At 44.5% G+C, this 18,514-nt stretch overlaps 1 protein-coding gene across 1 annotated transcript in view; it reads right to left on the bottom strand.

Annotated features, from left to right (window-relative positions):
- The window catches only part of LOC146822100 (adhesion G protein-coupled receptor F3-like), a 166,197-nt gene that overhangs the window by 107,729 nt on the left and 39,954 nt on the right, over positions 1–18,514 (bottom strand). Inside the window, exon 2 of the mRNA XM_085609965.1 lies at positions 10,098–10,158. Within this exon, the coding sequence (XP_085466091.1) occupies positions 10,098–10,158 (61 nt within the window). The remainder of the gene's footprint in view (positions 1–10,097; positions 10,159–18,514) is intronic.

Here is an 18,514-nt window from a genome sequence, read left to right as displayed (position 1 = left end):
ATGTGGTGGCCGGGTGGTTCAGCAGGTTATAGAGACGATGGCTCTGGAAGGAACACATGACGGGATGGAAGCATCTCTTTGATAGTATGAAGAACAGTCATCCTCTTCTCATGTCTGACTGGACAAGTGGGCAACATAGAAAAAGCCAGGTTAGCAGATGGACAGGAGGCTACTTTGAGGGACAGATGAGACAGAAGATCTGAGAACAGCTCTTAGGGTGCTGCAGACACACATTCACACGCGTGTCCCTGATTTGCTGTTATAGCGAAATAGTTGTCCTGTGGAATGTGACAAGAGTTTTCTTGCAGTATTGCAGCAATGTAACACTTGAATTCCGTCCATGCTTCTGTAGAATGAGACCTGCTTCTTCTTTTGGGAAAGGTAACCCCTTAGAAGATTCTTTCAACTGTATGTATTGAGGGTTCTATTAAGCCTAAAAATATGCCGTTATAAATGTCTTTCAGGTAAACAAGCTCTTTTTAATATATTCCCAGTCAGTCAGCATAATGAATATACCTGTTTTGTTCAATAAAAGAACACTGGGGTGCTTAGCACGGCAAACGTTACAGAATACAGGTCCCTTATTTTATAAATGGTGCACTTCCCTGGTCTGCGTCGGATGCAGACTGGGTCAGTGTGCCATATTACATTTAATGCGCTACACCCAGCGATGCTACAATCTCGCATCTGCCTTGGGGGCAGCCCCTTTGCCAAAGATGCGCTGGCTGTTTGAAGAAGCTGGTGCATCTTTCACTTTTGCAAAGTGAGCAGAGATCCTCATAGCAGGCTAGTGCAGTGAGTGACTGCATCCACTTGCAAGAGGTGCCTGGTGGAGGGTACTCACTGGGGCCCTTATTTTACTCTTTTCAAGGGGCGCTACCAGGAGTCAATGCATATGCTGACAGCTCTTTTTCCTCTGCATCTGTGTCTACAATACATAGTGGGCACAGAGGCAAAGTGCTCAGTTGTTTGCATAGGGCCGCATTCCCATGGGTCCATTTAAGATCATGTCAGAATCTTGCGTAAACTAGGGCTCTGGCCTAGTACTACAAGGTTTGGTTTTCCCACCCCTGGATGCCTGAACTTAGTTCAGCGCACCAACGCTTGAGAGCTCAGGTTGTTGTAGCCAAACACAACCCCACTGACCATACTTGTTGGTGTGATGTCCATGCTTTCTTGTTGACTAACAGTCCCATAAAGTGCTCAGGGATGCAGCATTAATTCAAGGCAGATGTTCTAAATGTCCCTCAGCCAGGGAGTACTCAGGGATGGGTCTAATTTCAAGCAATCAGCAAGGACAGCCTTGTTGAATGAGGTCTGGGCTTTTGTCCAGATTTTGAGCCGTAAGAGGAGTAGTTGCAATTTAGTGAGGTCACTAATGTATCCAATCCCAGTCTCTAAATGGCAATTAATAGAGCTAGTATTCTTTGGGACAGCCAGTAGCCTGTTGATAAAATCATTCTCCATTGACTCTAAGCGCCCCTGTTCACTAATACCCCACACCACGGCCCCATGGGAAGCAACAGCACATCACTTAGCTTTGTATATGGCAGAGAGTTCACCAATAGGTTTCTGCTTTAATCTACTGGCAAAATGAGGACAGCTTCAATTTATTTGCAATAGACCTACTGGACTTTAAGGGTCTCCACGTGAGATGTGTATCAAACGGAATACCTAGATCACAAAAAGTGAAAACAATGCCTACTTTCTGTGAAAGGCAAGATCCCTACAGCATCAGCGAGTGGTAGGGTATCAGGGCGTGGAAAGGGTGTGTATCCAGCTAGTACTGGCCATGTAGCATCTTCATTACTCAGGGGAATCAATCTAATATTCGTACCTGTGTGTGGTAATGCACCCCAAACCAATGCTGGTGATCTAAAAAGTTAAAGGAATCTCCAGATACTGGTATTTCTTATACTATGAAGGCTATAGCCTTGAATTCCACCCATAAGTAAAATGTTTTTCCAAGGCATTTACTCCTACTCCGACAGCAACTTGAGCCACCCTTTTAATTGAATTAAAATTGTATTGAACAGATTCAATAAACATGAGATTAAAACAACACCGAAACCCACAATGGAGCATAACCTTTTAAGAGTCAAGCTGGACAAACCTACAGTGATAGGTGCTTCCTTATGCCCTGTAGGAGGTAACCATGGTTACTAGGTGCGTATCAGTGGATTTGTAATGATGGTTCTCTTGTGCGTGCATAATCATAGACTATTCTTAGGTCCAAAAAACTCCAAATGCCCCATGTTAGGTGCCATGTTGAGTAAACTAGGGCTTTGGCCTAGTGAATTCTACAAGGTTTGGCTTTCTCATCCACGGATGCCTGAACTTAGTTCAGCGGACCAACACTTGAGCGTGAAAGTCCAGGTTGTTGCAGCCCCACACAACCCCACTATGCATACTTGTCAATGTGGTGTCCACGTATTCTGGGTTACTAACAGCCCCGTAAAGGGGTCAGGGATACAGTGGTAACTCAAACCCAATTTTGTGCTTTAGAATAGAAATACTGCACTTAGAAAATACACTATATATTTAAAAGTGCGTATTTCAGCAGTCTCATCCTGTTGGTTAGTACATAAATATTAACCTCACGGAAGATAATTAAAACAGCACTAATGCATATCACTACCAGCAAGAATAATTTGAACATTTTTAACATAGTTGTAATGTCCTTGGCAACATAAAACCCTAAATACTAATTCTATGTGCTACACTGTGAAAGCTTTGAGTAGCTATATTGCTTCTAGAGTTTATTGTGATTCAGCACACTGCATAATTGTTCACAGAAGATATTGTTCTCTCGAAAGGAAAACACACATCAGTCGGGCTCAGCTCCTTTCCTGTCAAAATTGGCCCCGGTATCAGCTCTTAGCATCGGGGTGGATGCTGCAGCAGTACGGCAGTCTGGCAGGACCACTTGCTATACCCTGGAGAAAAGAACTCCCTGAACTGGTGTTCTCTCCATGGGGCATATCAGCAACAACCGGCGATAATTATCGCTAAGCGCACTTAGCGCTAGGATAATTATCGACGGCTAACATGGATTTTTATCGCTGAGATAGCGTGCTATTAGCAACGCTTATCTCAAAAGTGATAAAAATCTTAGCGCTAACTGCCGAACGTGAGATTATCGCTGGAAACCCAGCGATAAACTCACGAAATGTGGCGTTAGCTTGTTGATAGGGCCTCACAAACTTAGCCATGATATCCACTTTCCATAGGATATCATGGCTAAGTCAGTCCTGAAGCAGGCATAAGGAAAGTAGCGATAAAAGGGGTTATCGCTACTTTTCTTGCCGCTATGCTCCATAGCGTGGGGCTTGATGATAGGAGAAATGTTGCTTAGCGACATTTCTCCTGTCATGTCAGGTCAGGAATGCCCACTTTGCATCTCATTAGAGATACAAAGCTGAGCGTTAGGAATTCGTGCGCTAATGCAAGGTTTCACGCGTTAGCGTGACCTTGCTAATTAGGCGATAAAATTATCTCTGCTTTTCGGCCGCAAAAGCGGCAATAATTTTCTATCGCCGCGTTGTAGATATGCCCCCATGTTTTTAGGTCTCGCCTGGCGTAGACTGCGCAGATATGCGCAGTCTCGCTAGCGAGATTTAATGAGTTAGGGTAGATTTCTCTAGTGGGCTTTAAGCCCCGCCCCTCTTTTCCATTGGCTGGCGTCACCGTTTATGCTAAACAGTGGCCAGCTATTGGAAAAGAGCGTCTAGTGACGTACACTTTTCTCTTTTAGAGCCGTCCCAGTTGGACTGGCTCGGTTGCTTTACGTTTGTAGTAAAGGCTTTTCTTATCTTTATGGGGCCATGTGTTTCAAACATATGGCCCTATAAAGACAAGAGATCGGCTGCAGCGCTGTCCTCTTTCACTTTCGGGACCGCGTTGCTCTGCCTTGTTAGGTCTCGCAGCACTGCTTGTTTTTTACATTAAGGCAAGCGCGTGACGAGTGGATGCGGGAGTGTGCGCGCGCCGGTTGTTTTTCTTTTCCGCTGCCTCCTCTGCCCGGGGGTGAAATACCAGAGCCGGAAGCCGTGACGTAAGCCAGGAATCAGGAAAATGGGAGGGAGACCAGAGCCAGCACCGGGCCACTTTATAGAGCCGCACTAGTAGCTGAGGGCCCGGCGGGCGCAGGAAGTGTGTGAGCACCGTGAGATGCAGAGCGGGGGAGCTGTGTGACCACCGCCTAAAGCAAATGGCCGGTGCGGGAGCTGGGTGGGGCTCCCGATGCTCAATCCCGGCTGGGGTTTAGTAGTTAGGGAGGCGCTGTTCCCCACAAGAAGCTGGGGACTGGAGACGCTGCGGCGCCTGCACTGCCCCACCAGGAGCGCTTTGGGCTTGTTTAAAAACATGGCTGCAAAACATATGGGTTCGGGAGGCGCAGCTTGCCTTGAAGTCTTAAGTTCAAGCTCCTCGCGAGACCAAAAACCCGAAGCAGCTTTTGACGAATTCAGAGCCTCCTGATAGGCACAGGGGACGGGGGAGCGGAGCCGACGTGTTTGTACAGTGCCTTTCTCACCCAGCTGCGAGTTTGATTTCAGGGTGTGGTTGGTGAGACACACTGGCCATAGGTCTGTTGCATGTGAAATTGTCGAGCGTCGAAAAACAGAGTACCAAGGCACCACTCCTGTTATAGCTGCTGGATATCTGACATATTCTTAGAGTCCACTCGCCAGCAGAAACATGGAACATGGAACTCACACTTTGGACACTATAAAAAATAGCGACATTGCTTCTCCGTTTTTCCACTTGCAGAGACCAGAGAGCTTCCTTGATTAAGATTGCTGATTGTAATTGCATTTCTATAGCGCTTACTACCCGAGAGGCGTCCGAGAGGGATCTGTAGTGCGCCTGGTGTGGGTTTCGCAGTCTATGTCGAAAATATCCCACTGAAAGAGTGACACAAATGTCGCTCTCATGCTGTCAAACATTCTTTTCTAATATCTGCTAGTTACTGTTTGTGGAGAGATTCCCATAATCAGTTCTCGCCCTGTAAACTGTGTTTCAGAGTTGTGTGCAGCCCAAGACGGCCATCGTGCATCGTTATCACCCCAGACTAGTCACATCACCCTGATAACAGTGGCCCCCATTGAGTGTGCAGCGGCCCTATGACGCGTGTAGTTTGTAAGTGAAATTATTTCTGGAGCACTTCAAGCAACCTGCTCACTTATGCTGTCCGTGACTGCAGCTGTAGAACATTTTCATTCGAATTAAGGAAGGTACAGCAGGCTGCTTATTACCCCGCTGTAGCAATGAAGATGTGATCGCAAAACCTTTAAAATCATTAGACAGAACGCTCCGCGGTTGTCTGTTTTTAACTTAAAAAACTTCATTCAGCGAATTTCAGCTGTAGCTGTTTAACACATTAATTCCAGCTTTGGATAAAATAGTACGGTGATCGCATCTCATTGTAAGTGCTTCTGACAGAAGAATGTGTTCTTTTTATCGTGCCATTAGACTGTGCGGAAAGGTTACATTTATTTTTAAATATAGAGCAATAGCACCCAGGCTAATGTGCTGCATAGCTAAATACATATAAGGTCCCAAAGGCGAGACCGATTGCATTGCAAATGCTTGTTTTTTCATAGGATTGACCACTGACCTTTACCTTGTATTGGGGACTTTTCACCATGTTCCAGACCTAACCGGTATGAAGCAGTATGACAGTTCCAGACCAAAATGGTATGAACCAGTATGACAGTTCAAGGCATAACCGGTATGAACCAGTATGAGAAAAGTACATCAATTCAGACTACATGTTTACTTGTGCATTCGCTGTCTGACCTTGAAGCACAGATATCAGGGAACTGATATTATAGGTATGTTGGCTTAGACATTTTCTAAAGTCATTGTTTGAATGGTTTGATACTTTCAAGAGTTCCACAATAGAAAATGACATGCAGTATATGGGTCAAAGGTAGACAGGCTGACTTAAAGGGCGCCAAATGTAGTCTGGTCTTGGGATCTATGTGACAAGCACAACATGTGTGCCTGTACACTCTGAACTACAGTAGGGGCTGAGTAAACCTCTGCAGTCCATTCTGCAATACCAAAGTGCTCCGGGGGGCTCAGAAAGGGGGTGCAGACCCGTGTTCCGGCCCTGGGGCACTTTGTGTAGTATGTCTCCAGGTTGTACTACACATGCAAACCTAGTTTGGATGCCATTTTCATTGTTTTTTCCCTGTCCTTCTTAAAGTTCCCCAGATGATGCACAGAAGCACTGGTACAAATAAAAGAAACCACAGGTTACAAATCACCAGCCCTAGACTCACAAGACTCCCAACTTCAGATGAGTAATCCCCTCAAGCTTTAGCCAAACTAGAAATGCCGTCTCTTTTGGTGCTTGCTCCTCCCATTCTTTGTTGGTGCACAACCAACCTCTTGAGCTTCCTGTCCCCTCTACTGAGAGCCTAACCAAATATGCTTTCTGGCAACACAAGTAATCCAGATCCCATTCGAAAGATTATTTGTTTTAATCTCCCCTACATTTTTTGCCATGTTCCTCAGTTTTCTTATTTTTTATGTATAATCTTTTCAATGCTCACATGATCAGAATATTTCAATTCTAACCTTAATACTGCTCCCTTAACACATTTTATGTACTGCTTTTAAGATGAAGTTGCCTATAAAGAAAAATATTCATTAAAAGTAAAAATAAATACTAAGGGGCTGATTACGATGGCGGGTGAACGTATCTAAAACGTGACCGCCCAACAGTCTGTTGGCGGTCCCGCGATAGGCATTATAATGCGACAGCCACCACGGCGGTCGCAATGCCTACATTTTGTATTGCAGTGTGTGCTGCTGACTGCAACACACAGCACGAGACAAAAAGGGGACACTGCACATATCCCTGCACTACGTGTCAGGCAGCATGCGGTGCCTGCCATGAGGTGCAGGGACATGTAGGGAAGCACCATAGGTGCCCACCAGGTCCCATATCTGGGAGGGAGCAGGTAAGGGGGGCCCAATACGGGCCTCCACAGTCCCTTTCCGCCCCCCTTTTCATGGCGGTGACATTGTAATCCCAATGGCAGTGCCTGGCAGGTACTGCCACCATTGTAGGGAATGCGTGGTGGTCAGTCTTTCCGACCGCCAGCACACAGCCCACCATCCTAATGTGGCGGGCGGTGAACTTGGTTACGATGGCGGGGAGTTGTAATCCTGTCCTACATCCTTCAGGACCCACTAAGAAGCAGATGGTCCAGATATTGTGTGCAACGTAGCTAAAAACAGAGTGAAAATTGGGGGACAGGAGGGGGTTCTAATGTGACCCTCATGCTTTGAAATGCTATATATATTTTACTTGATGTGATATCCTCAGGGTCAACGACTGCATAGGGTCACATTTTCTGAATTTATCAGGATGAAAGGTCAAGGGATGTCACTTCCTATATTGCTACTAAGCAGGGGTCTCCAACCTTTTGTGTAATAAGAGCTACTTATGTTCAAAGAAAATCATCCAGAGCCACTAATATTGTAAGAGATGTAATAGTGGCCACCTCACTGCATCAAGCAAGGTTGCCTGCAGTAATGTAAAAAAATACTTTGTCAACATGGAAGCCTCTACAATGGAAATACATAACAGCTGTATCTACAGTGCCCCTGATATCAACTTAATAAGATTAGTCTCCAACACAGTTTGATTTTTATCACTAAAATATGAGCTCTAGATTCAACCATTTGTCTCCAAAAATCAGTTTATGAATTCTGAAAATAAACACAATTTTGTCTCTAATAAATGCTTTTCAACTTTTGTATAGATATAATATTTCAACCAAGCAAAAACGTCTAATTTAGTTAACTGCCTGCACCCAGGAGAGGTCTTTTCAGGAAACTGGAGGCACCAGGGGCCGTGTTACAGAAGGTGCCCCGGGGCGAATGGGCATTTGCGCCCACTTTGCGCGCCCCAGGGCACTTTGGCATTATAGAAGGGGGCACAGACGCTTGAGCATCCCCTTTCTATAATACCAGACAAGACGGAGATCCTCATCCTCGGGCCCAACCCCTCAGTATGGGATGACTCCTGGTGGCCCGCATCACTGGGGACCCCCCCTACCGACCACACACGCAACCTGGGAGTCATCCTCGACTCAAAACTCACCATGATCAAACAAGTCAACGCAGTCTCCTCCACCTGCTTCAACACGCTCCGCATGCTCCGCAGGATCTACAGATGGATCCCGACAAACACGAGGAAAACAGACACCCAGGCTCTAGTCAGCAGCAGACTCGACTACGGAAACACCCTCTACGCCAGAGCCTTGTCCAAGTTCATCAACAGACTACAAAGAATCCAGAACGCCTCTGCACGCCTGATCCTCGACGTCCCACGCCGCAACCACATCACCCCCCACCTGAGGAACCTGCACTGGCTCCCCGTCGACAGAAGAATCTCCTTCAAGCTCCTGGTCCACGCACACAAGGCACTCCACAAAACCGGCCCAGCATATCTCAACAGTCGACTCTCCTTCTACGTACCCAACTCCGCTCCGCTGACCACGCCCTGGCCACGCTCCCGCGCATCCGTAGAACCACATCCGGAGGCAGGTCCTTCTCCCACCGTGCCGCCAAAACCTGGAACACCCTCCCCCTCAACCTACGACAAACCGAAGACCTGCTGACCTTCAGGAGATGACTCAAGACCTGGCTCTTCGACCAGTAGCAACAGCACCCCCCCCAGACCCCCTCAGCGCCTTGAAACCCTCATGGGTATGTAGAGCGCTTTACAAATAATTGATTGATTGATAGTACTGGCGCACTTAAAGCACCAGCACTACCTTCAGAGGGTGTTCCCTCATTTGCGCATATGCCAATGCGTTATACGGCCCCAGTAGCTCACAAGCTACTCTTTGGAGAAACATATGCATGAGGGAGGTGTGTGGGCCCTTTCTCAGAGTCCTGTGGCAGAAGGTGGTTACTTGTTACTCTTCGTTATGAATAAACGTATTTCAAGCAATGATCCAGGGATTTGTTACTATTACACACTAAACGACTGCCCATTTTTAAAAGTGATTTCACATAAGGACAGTTTACTAGAATACCAATTCTGAGACCCATTTCACCTAAACTGTTCAATTTGAAATTCATATGAATAATATTTGTAGGAAACCAATTCACAGAATATCTTATTTTAAAAGGCCTTTTGCATGTTTATTCTTTTAAGATGTAAAAGGCTTTTATCTTCAAAATTGTTTTTCTCTCTTATTTCCTCTACATGGGTTGCAAAAATCTTTTTTCTGTTTGACACCACCTTTCCTGTCACCGTGAATAACCAGTCATTCTGTGAAATCACAAGCCAATGGCATCTCTCATCCATCCCCAGTCTGCAGATGTGCCCTCAGGTGAGGACCTGCCCTTCCATATATGGAAGTTGGTGCTCCTGCAGATCCTATCAACAAAAGGATCCGCGGGTCTACAACGGTCTAACTAGAACACAAAGACAGCAAAACAGCATATTCAGACATGAAAAAGTCCTTCTATAGAGGACCAAGTCCCATCACCCACCGAAGTGGCATGCTTCATCATCTGGGACCTCCCTTAACCACACCTGGTGCAGTTAAAGAGCTACAACTCCTTTATTTACTATAAAAAGGAGGAGCTCATGGATGTTTTTGATGTAACACGGAGGGTAACGATCTCCTGATGAACAAGGCTGCCAATCGTGTGGTGAAGCTAAGTGCAGTGTGTGAACTAAGTAATGTGATTTAAAATTGATTACCAATAGAAAAATATTTTTATTCAATATCTAGTGGTATCAAAATAAAACGCAGGAGTTGGAGGAAAACGTGTGCACAAACATTATAGGAACACGTCCTCCGTGGTCTACATGTTTCAGCCAACTTGTGTCTAAACAATATGACAGTGGCTTTCGTCAGATCCTACTCATGGTGGACCTGAGGCCAGTAGAGCAGGACCTCCTTCTCTGTGTACATGTGTCATGTGTATGATGCTCTTCCATCGCCTTCCTTCAGATCTCATCCACCTGACGCTTTTCTGATATGTGAATGGATGGACTTCTTACTAGCGGATCACGACATGACTGGAAAGAAAGAGATGAACACATTCGATCTTCTGCTTACCATCGGCTTGTCTTAGTCGTTTTAAAGTGAAGTTATTGTCCAAGTCGCCTGCTCGCTGAGGCTGTTCGAAACAAAAAGATTATGCAACAGGTTAAAAAGAGGTGCATGTGAAGAATGTAGTTACATATGAACATGCTGATATGTGAATTTAATACAGTTGCAGAGATCTTGGAGCAGGATGGTTCTAGTAGAAATGGCCGCACACCTAAAGAAAAGCCCAAATAAGAAGGGGTAAGAAACAGAATCAAAGAGGCCAAGGCCCCTAGCCAGGACTTTCATCGGCACGCAATAGGTATACCAGCTGTGGAACCGTTTCAGTATGTCTAATTTAGACTTGTTACTGTTCCCCACCCTACCCTTGAGAAAGATTAACACTCCTTAAAAATGGAATTTATCCCAGATAGTGGCCCAGATGGTCACTACTAGGTCCAGTTTTTATAGTTTGGTATTTTCACTTTTACAAAAATGATTGCTTCTGTTCCCACCATCTCACATATATATCGATCCTAGGGGCAGCCAGGAACCCTACAGGGAGTCAGTACAGGAATTGTTTAAGTAGGGTTTTCAATCTTGAAGAAAGCCCTAATCTTATATCAGGGTAGAAGTATTCCCCTGCGATTTGAATTGCCAGCTAGCAACAATAATACAGTCATTAGGGTTAGCTAGAAGTCAATTAATGTGTTTGCCTATTTGTTACTTACTTACTCTGAAAAGAATAGGGATCCCCTGAGACATTGCTGACATCTTTCTGCACAATTGAAAAGTCTGAGACATAAGAGCTCTTTATTTCACAGGTGATTGAACAGTACCTAGTGAGTGAGGAGAAGCCCTATGATGAAGCACACCACCTTCATGTGGGTAAGGGCTCAGCATCCTGTAAATAAGATCATCTTAAAGTAAGTCTATTGGGTAATGTGGTATGGTTACCTGGACAGTACATGTGTTACAACCTGCTGTTCTTAGAGTACTTTTGAGTTGATTCAGGATGTCTTAGATGGAAGTACCCTAGTCGGCTTTCCCTCTTACCTCCTTCATAGTAGGATAGGCTCCTATTTTTGCATGGTTGGGGACACTACCTTCTCTCAGCTACAAAGCAAGTAAGGACCATATCCTCCCACCATGACTACCGCAGGCTAGCCTGGCATTTACAGAGACTAACGAGCTGTGCCGGAAATGTTTATCAGTGTTTATGTGTGGTAAATGTTCCAGAGGAGCTAAGACTTGAGGCTTGCTGGCTTTGCCTGAGACCTTGTGTTGTGTAGAGAAGTGGCCTGCGGAGCAGATGCCAAGCAAACTTTGCAGGGAATTATTCATGAGCTGGTCATGTTATCAGAATTTGCACAGCGCGGCTAATCACCTATGAGGGTATTCAGGGCCTAGCTCTGACTTGCTTTTTTGTGATTCTGGTGAAAAACTCACTCAAGGAAGCCTGTTCTCAAGGAACTTTCTTCACTGTTTCTTTGTGTCTTTTCAAGTGAACGCATTTCCAGAATGTCAAATCCACCCTGGTGAATACCCTTCATATCGACAAAATAGCTCCAGTCTTGTTTTTTCCAGGGACACCAGATCACTTGTTTCACTTTGCCTCAGGCAACACCCACCCTTTTGTTCTCCACTCTCTCTTCTCCTTCTCCTTCTCTCTTCTTACACCTTGACCCCCTCCTGTTTCTATTGTTTACTCCTGTTCTCTTTTTCAGCCACTATCCTATTACCTCCAACCCTACCATTTACACTTGGACAATCCACAAGGTTGTGACCTTCTTCATTCACACACAATTGTTTAATGTGCTAAACGACAACATAGTCAATCAATCAATCAAGATTTATATAGCGCTGCTAACCACTCGATAGGGTATCTAGGCATATGCAGGTCTTCGTTCCTTCATAATTGCATGTGTGGGTTTGATTCTTTTACGAACCTGGTCACCACTTGGTCCACTGCGTGACCACACCAATAGGGTGAAAAGCTTTTGGACCATTGATGACAATAGTTAGAATGAGGTGTTTAGAAGTGAGGAAGGTGCTTGCCATTTTCAGTTTGGGGTGACATTCCCCCACAGCATGTTCTTAGGCACTATCTGCTAAAGTGGTCTCCAGTTTGAGGCATTGCCCTACTGGAGATCGGGCCTGACGCCACATTGATCTAGACTATCTATAAACCCTTCTATGTCCCATTGCTGGTCCCGACACTCTGTCTGTTACAATCAGCCATGACCAGGGGCGGAAAGGGTGTGGTGAGACGAATACCTGATTCTTATTGGCTGGCTGGCCTTTTAGGTCACAGTGGGACTGTGGTTAGTGCTAAGTTCCCAAAGCAGCAAGGCATGATGAGCATCTGGTCAGAAGATACATAAAAGGAGAGCTGGGAGATGAGTACTATTTATAGGGGCTTTTGTTAAATCCATACCAGATGAAATACCCTAAACTCTCTTGTCCAGATCGTGTGTTTTGCTGTGGTTCCTAACATTCTGTGGGAGTTTTTGTAGCAAACTAAACTACTGGGGCAAGTTTTGGCAGCGGGGTACAAAAATTATGTTTATGGACAATTATACCAAAAGAAGTAGGGTTGTGGGGCCGGTATAGCCCACAACTATCAACGGTATTTCATTGATGCCACTAGATCAATCTAGGAACTATAGTATGAATACTTATATTTAATCTAGGATTAATTACACATAAATGTATTTAATTTTAATAAATGCACTTTATTGAAGGGTTAGGTTACTATTTGATACTAATGTAAGGATAAGGAAAGGATTTGTTTAATTTAACTTAATCAAAACTCATTAAGGATTAGGGGTAGAGTTAGTCTCAAAGTTAGAGTGAGGAAAATTATAAAATTGAATGTAAGTGAAATTAGTTAAGGGTATTGGTTAGTCTTCCAAAACTTGCTCTTAAATCATTTCTGGTCAAAATGGGCCTCGGGTTTTGGGGGTCAACAGTAAACACATTTGCTCTTGGTGGACCAGGTTACAGCTGCAGATTCGGAATGGATTGAAGATACAAAATTCTAGGATAGTTTCATAGATTTGTGTCAAACCCAGACATTCAGCTCCTATATCTTTCTTATTCATTGAACACTACTTTGGATTATATGTTTACATACATAAGAAATATCGATGTTCTTATGTTATGACTTTTGTTACAGGTTCTTATAGCACCATTTGGTTATTCTCCTACTGTTAGAAATAGGGTTTCTGGGTGTCAGAGTATGCACCCTGTACAAGAAGGAACCCGCACTCTACTCAGGGTAAGTGAAGTATACACCAAAAGTTTACTTGTGCTCATCCTCGGGCAGCTTGGCACGGAGCAATCATGCTAAACTAAAGAGACAATATGTAAAGTATTTGGGCACACACACAGTAACACAGTGAAAACACCACCAAAGTACACAACACCAGTTTAGAAAAAAGCCAACATTTTCTGACTAAAACAAGACCAAAATGACAAAGATCCAACATACACAATGCAAGATGGGAAGTTCTCAATATTAAATGTGGTTATAGTGCTTAGAAACAAAATAGCTCTAGCTGGGGCTACACGATATACTTGACGAAGTTGAATCCAACAGTTTGACATCGACAGTGGTGGAACGCAGGCCAGCTACGGAGTCGCACTGACCCTGGTTATAGTACCTTGGAAAATGATGAGAAACAAACACCTTGCTAAACGACAACATAGTCAATCAATCAATCAAGATTTATATAGCGCTGCTAACCACCCAATAGGGTATCTAGGCATATGCAGGTCTTCGTTCCTTCATAACTGTATGTGTGGGGTTGATTATTTTACGAACCTGGTCACCACTTGGTCCACTGCGTGACCACACCAATAGGGTGAAAAGCTTTTGGACCATTGATGACAATAGTTAGAATGGTTATAGTGCTTAGAAACAAAATAGCTCTAGCTGGGGCTACACGATGTACTTGACGAAGTTGAATCCAACAGGTTGGCATCGACAGTGGTGGAACGCAGGCCAGCTACGGAGTCGCACTGACCCTGGTTATAGTACCTTGGAAAATGATGAGAAACAAACACCTTGCACGGCACCGGGGAGGTGAACTGTTGCTGAGGCCGGTGTGGTGTCAGTTACTTACTGCTATGCAGGTTGTTTGCGCATCAGCGCTTGAGACGGTGCATTGCACAACAGAGGTGAGGCGTCCCTGAAGCTAGTGAGACGTTGGTTCCTGTCGATGTAACACCACTGGGCTAAGGTTTCAACCCTGTGGTGTCGATGTAACACCACTGGGCCACAGGTGCTGCGACGGTGTCGGAGTCGGGTGTTATGGACGTCAGTGACACAGCACTCCGGACTCACGCTGTAGCGTATCTTCGAAGGCGCTGCATCTTTACCGGGGCCTACGTTATAAGTCATGGGGCACTAAAGAGAAAAAGATACCCACTTGACCTGTATTTCTTCTACTGTGCTTGGTACATGCTATTGGTTCTGTTCCACAGGAGTCCTGCCTGTCTCCAGCACTTACGCAAGCTCTTTCCCAAAGGACGTGGAACCGAATCATAACCTACAAGAGGACATCCAGTAGTAAAACCAAGAGCCCTGCCAAATGTATTTGAATTCTGAGAGTGATTGCATTTATACATATATATATATGAGTCTAACCTAGTTAGAACCCTGCTTAGGAATAAGGCATGCCACAGTGAAGGGACACAGTTTAAAGTTAAACTTTACTCTAAGAGGAGTGAGGCTAAGCCTGTGAATTTGGACATGATCCATATGGAAGAACGCTTCTAAGCATCTATCTTCCCTTTATACCTACCTCTGGAAGTTATTATATTGTTGTGTGGTACTAAAGAAGGTGGTTGGTAGTATCATATGCGTACACTGAAACATTTTTTTTTTTTTTTTTTTTTTTTTTAAAACCTTTATTCGTGCATATTAAAAGAACAAATACGGGCCTACAACCTTCAGGCCGGCCACGATACGGTTAAGCACTGATACAAACATTACGGCCCCTGTGCTTCAACGGTCAAGATTAGCAACGATTTATGAATTATACACTGGAGAGATCCTTGACCCCAGGGAAAGGAGAAGTGAAGGTTAATTTTAAAGTTTTTCAAAATAATTTTATCAGGGAAAAAGTCAGTGAAGAATAAGAACCAAGGAGATTCGAGTCCGCACGATATCTTCACCACACGGGAGAGCAGCAGCATCATTAAAACAGCAATGGAAGTAAAATCTCAGGCAGTGAGGCAATGCAGTTATATAACAGGATAGTCACATGAGCAATTACGCACCCCTCCAGTGCCGCCCCCACTCAGTCAACCCCACACCCGGACCCAGAATCGAAACAAGTATAGCGCAGAAACATAAAAAGAAAAAAAGGCCCATAGAACTAATTAGAAACAGTAAATTACCCCCCCACCCTACACCAATGCGGAGGCTACGGCCTGCCCCCCCCCCAGCATAGTGCCTGTCGCCCAATAAACCCGAAATATAGACAAGAAAGAGAGTAAGAATAGAGTAAAGAAAGATAAGAAAACAGTACACCTATGATAAAGGGGGTGAGAAAAGAATAGGACTATTCTAATCTAAACTCCCAAAAAAGAAGAAAGTGGGGAGGAGCCTACGTATCATCAGAGCGCCCTAAACCATCGGCCATCTATGGCTTCCACACACTGAGAACCCACTACACCAAAAGCGGTCGTGTGAAAATGAATTGTCACAACAATTTAAATGAAGGAAGACAGATCGCGACGAGTGCGCACAAAGTATACATACAGTTCCAGTCCCAGTCCAGCCCATCCGTGAAACCATGGCGATATAAATCAGTCTAGCCCTGGCCCGATCGCGGGCTTGAGATTAAGCCAGCCCCTACATGAAGGCCCCGCACCCCGTGCAGACAAAGACAATATGGCCGCTTGGGAGAAGATGGTGAAGTAGAATCACAAAATGGCCGCCGACCATCTGTAGAGGTCCCTTTGTGCACCACATAAAGTCCAGACATGGCATGTAGAGTACAGGAGTTCCACAGAAAAGAAGCAGTAGGCCACCGTGAACGATTCCTCGAGGATGTTAGGTGTTGCTCAGCTGGATACTCTTGCAGACGCGGTGAGGCAGGCAACAATGAAGCAGGCAGCAATGAACGGGGAAACAAAGTATCCGCTGTTGAGCTGGAGAGCAATTGATCCTGGGTGCCGGGACACTACCTTCTCTCAGCTACAAAGCAAGTAAGGACCATATCCTCCCACCATGACTACCAGCAGGCTAGCCTGGCATTTACAGAGACTAACGAGTTGTGCCGGAAATGTTTATCAGTGTTTATGTGTGGTAAATGTTCCAGAGGAGCTAAGACTTGAGGCTTGCTGGCTTTGCCTGAGACCTTGTGTTGTGTAGAGAAGTGGCCTGCGGAGCAGATGCCAAGCAAACTTTGCAGGGAATTATTCATGAGCTGGTCATGTTATCAGAATTTGCACAGCGCGGCTAATCACCTATGAGGGTATTCAGGGCCTAGCTCTGACTTGCTTTTTTGTGATTCTGGTGAAAAACTCACTCAAGGAAGCCTGTTCTCAAGGAACTTTCTTCACTGTTTCTTTGTGTCTTTTCAAGTGAACGCATTTCCAGAATGTCAAATCCACTTTGGTGAATACCCTTCATATCGACAAAATAGCTCCAGTCTTGTTTTTTCCAGGGACACCAGATCACTTGTTTCACTTTGCCTCAGGCAACACCCACCCTTTTGTTCTCCACTCTCTCTTCTCCTTCTCCTTCTCTCTTCTTACACCTTGACCCCCTCCTGTTTCTATTGTTTACTCCTGTTCTCTTTTTCAGCCACTATCCTATTACCTCCAACCCTACCATTTACACTTGGACAATCCACAAGGTTGTGACCTTCTTCATTCACACACAATTGTTTAATGTGCTAAACGACAACATAGTCAATCAATCAATCAAGATTTATATAGCGCTGCTAACCACTCGATAGGGTATCTAGGCATATGCAGGTCTTCGTTCCTTCATAATTGCATGTGTGGGTTTGATTCTTTTACGAACCTGGTCACCACTTGGTCCACTGCGTGACCACACCAATAGGGTGAAAAGCTTTTGGACCATTGATGACAATAGTTAGAATGAGGTGTTTAGAAGTGAGGAAGGTGCTTGCCATTTTCAGTTTGGGGTGACATTCCCCCACAGCATGTTCTTAGGCACTATCTGCTAAAGTGGTCTCCAGTTTGAGGCATTGCCCTACTGGAGATCGGGCCTGACGCCACATTGATCTAGACTATCTATAAACCCTTCTATGTCCCATTGCTGGTCCCGACACTCTGTCTGTTACAATCAGCCATGACCAGGGGCGGAAAGGGTGTGGTGAGACGAATACCTGATTCTTATTGGCTGGCTGGCCTTTTAGGTCACAGTGGGACTGTGGTTAGTGCTAAGTTCCCAAAGCAGCAAGGCATGATGAGCATCTGGTCAGAAGATACATAAAAGGAGAGCTGGGAGATGAGTACTATTTATAGGGGCTTTTGTTAAATCCATACCAGATGAAATACCCTAAACTCTCTTGTCCAGATCTTGTGTTTTGCTGTGGTTCCTAACATTCTGTGGGAGTTTTTGTAGCAAACTAAACTACTGGGGCAAGTTTTGGCAGCGGGGTACAAAAATTATGTTTATGGACAATTATACCAAAAGAAGTAGGGTTGTGGGGCCGGTATAGCCCACAACTATCAACGGTATTTCATTGATGCCACTAGATCAATCTAGGAACTATAGTATGAATACTTATATTTAATCTAGGATTAATTACACATAAATGTATTTAATTTTAATAAATGCACTTTATTGAAGGGTTAGGTTACCATTTGATACTAATGTAAGGATAAGGAAAGGATTTGTTTAATTTAACTTAATCAAAACTCATTAAGGATTAGGGGTAGAGTTAGTCTCAAAGTTAGAGTGAGGAAAATTATCAAATTGAATGTAAGTGAAATTAGTTAAGGGTATTGGTTAGTCTTCCAAAACTTGCTCTTAAATCATTTCTGGTCAAAATGGGCCTCGGGTTTTGGGGGTCAACAGTAAACACATTTGCTCTTGGTGGACCAGGTTACAGCTGCAGATTCGGAATGGATTGAAGATACAAAATTCTAGGATAGTTTCATAGATTTGTGTCAAACCCAGACATTCAGCTCCTATATCTTTCTTATTCATTGAACACTACTTTGGATTATATGTTTACATACATAAGAAATATCGATGTTCTTATGTTATGACTTTTGTTACAGGTTCTTATAGCACCATTTGGTTATTCTCCTACTGTTAGAAATAGGGTTTCTGGGTGTCAGAGTATGCACCCTGTACAAGAAGGAACCCGCACTCTACTCAGGGTAAGTGAAGTATACACCAAAAGTTTACTTGTGCTCATCCTCGGGCAGCTTGGCACGGAGCAATCATGCTAAAC

The sequence above is a fragment of the Triturus cristatus genome, chromosome 6 (assembly GCF_964204655.1).
Source record: "Triturus cristatus chromosome 6, aTriCri1.1, whole genome shotgun sequence".
NCBI lineage: Eukaryota > Metazoa > Chordata > Amphibia > Caudata > Salamandridae > Triturus > Triturus cristatus.
Note: the sequence above shows the minus strand (reverse complement) of the source record. Positions and strands in the feature narration are given on the sequence as shown.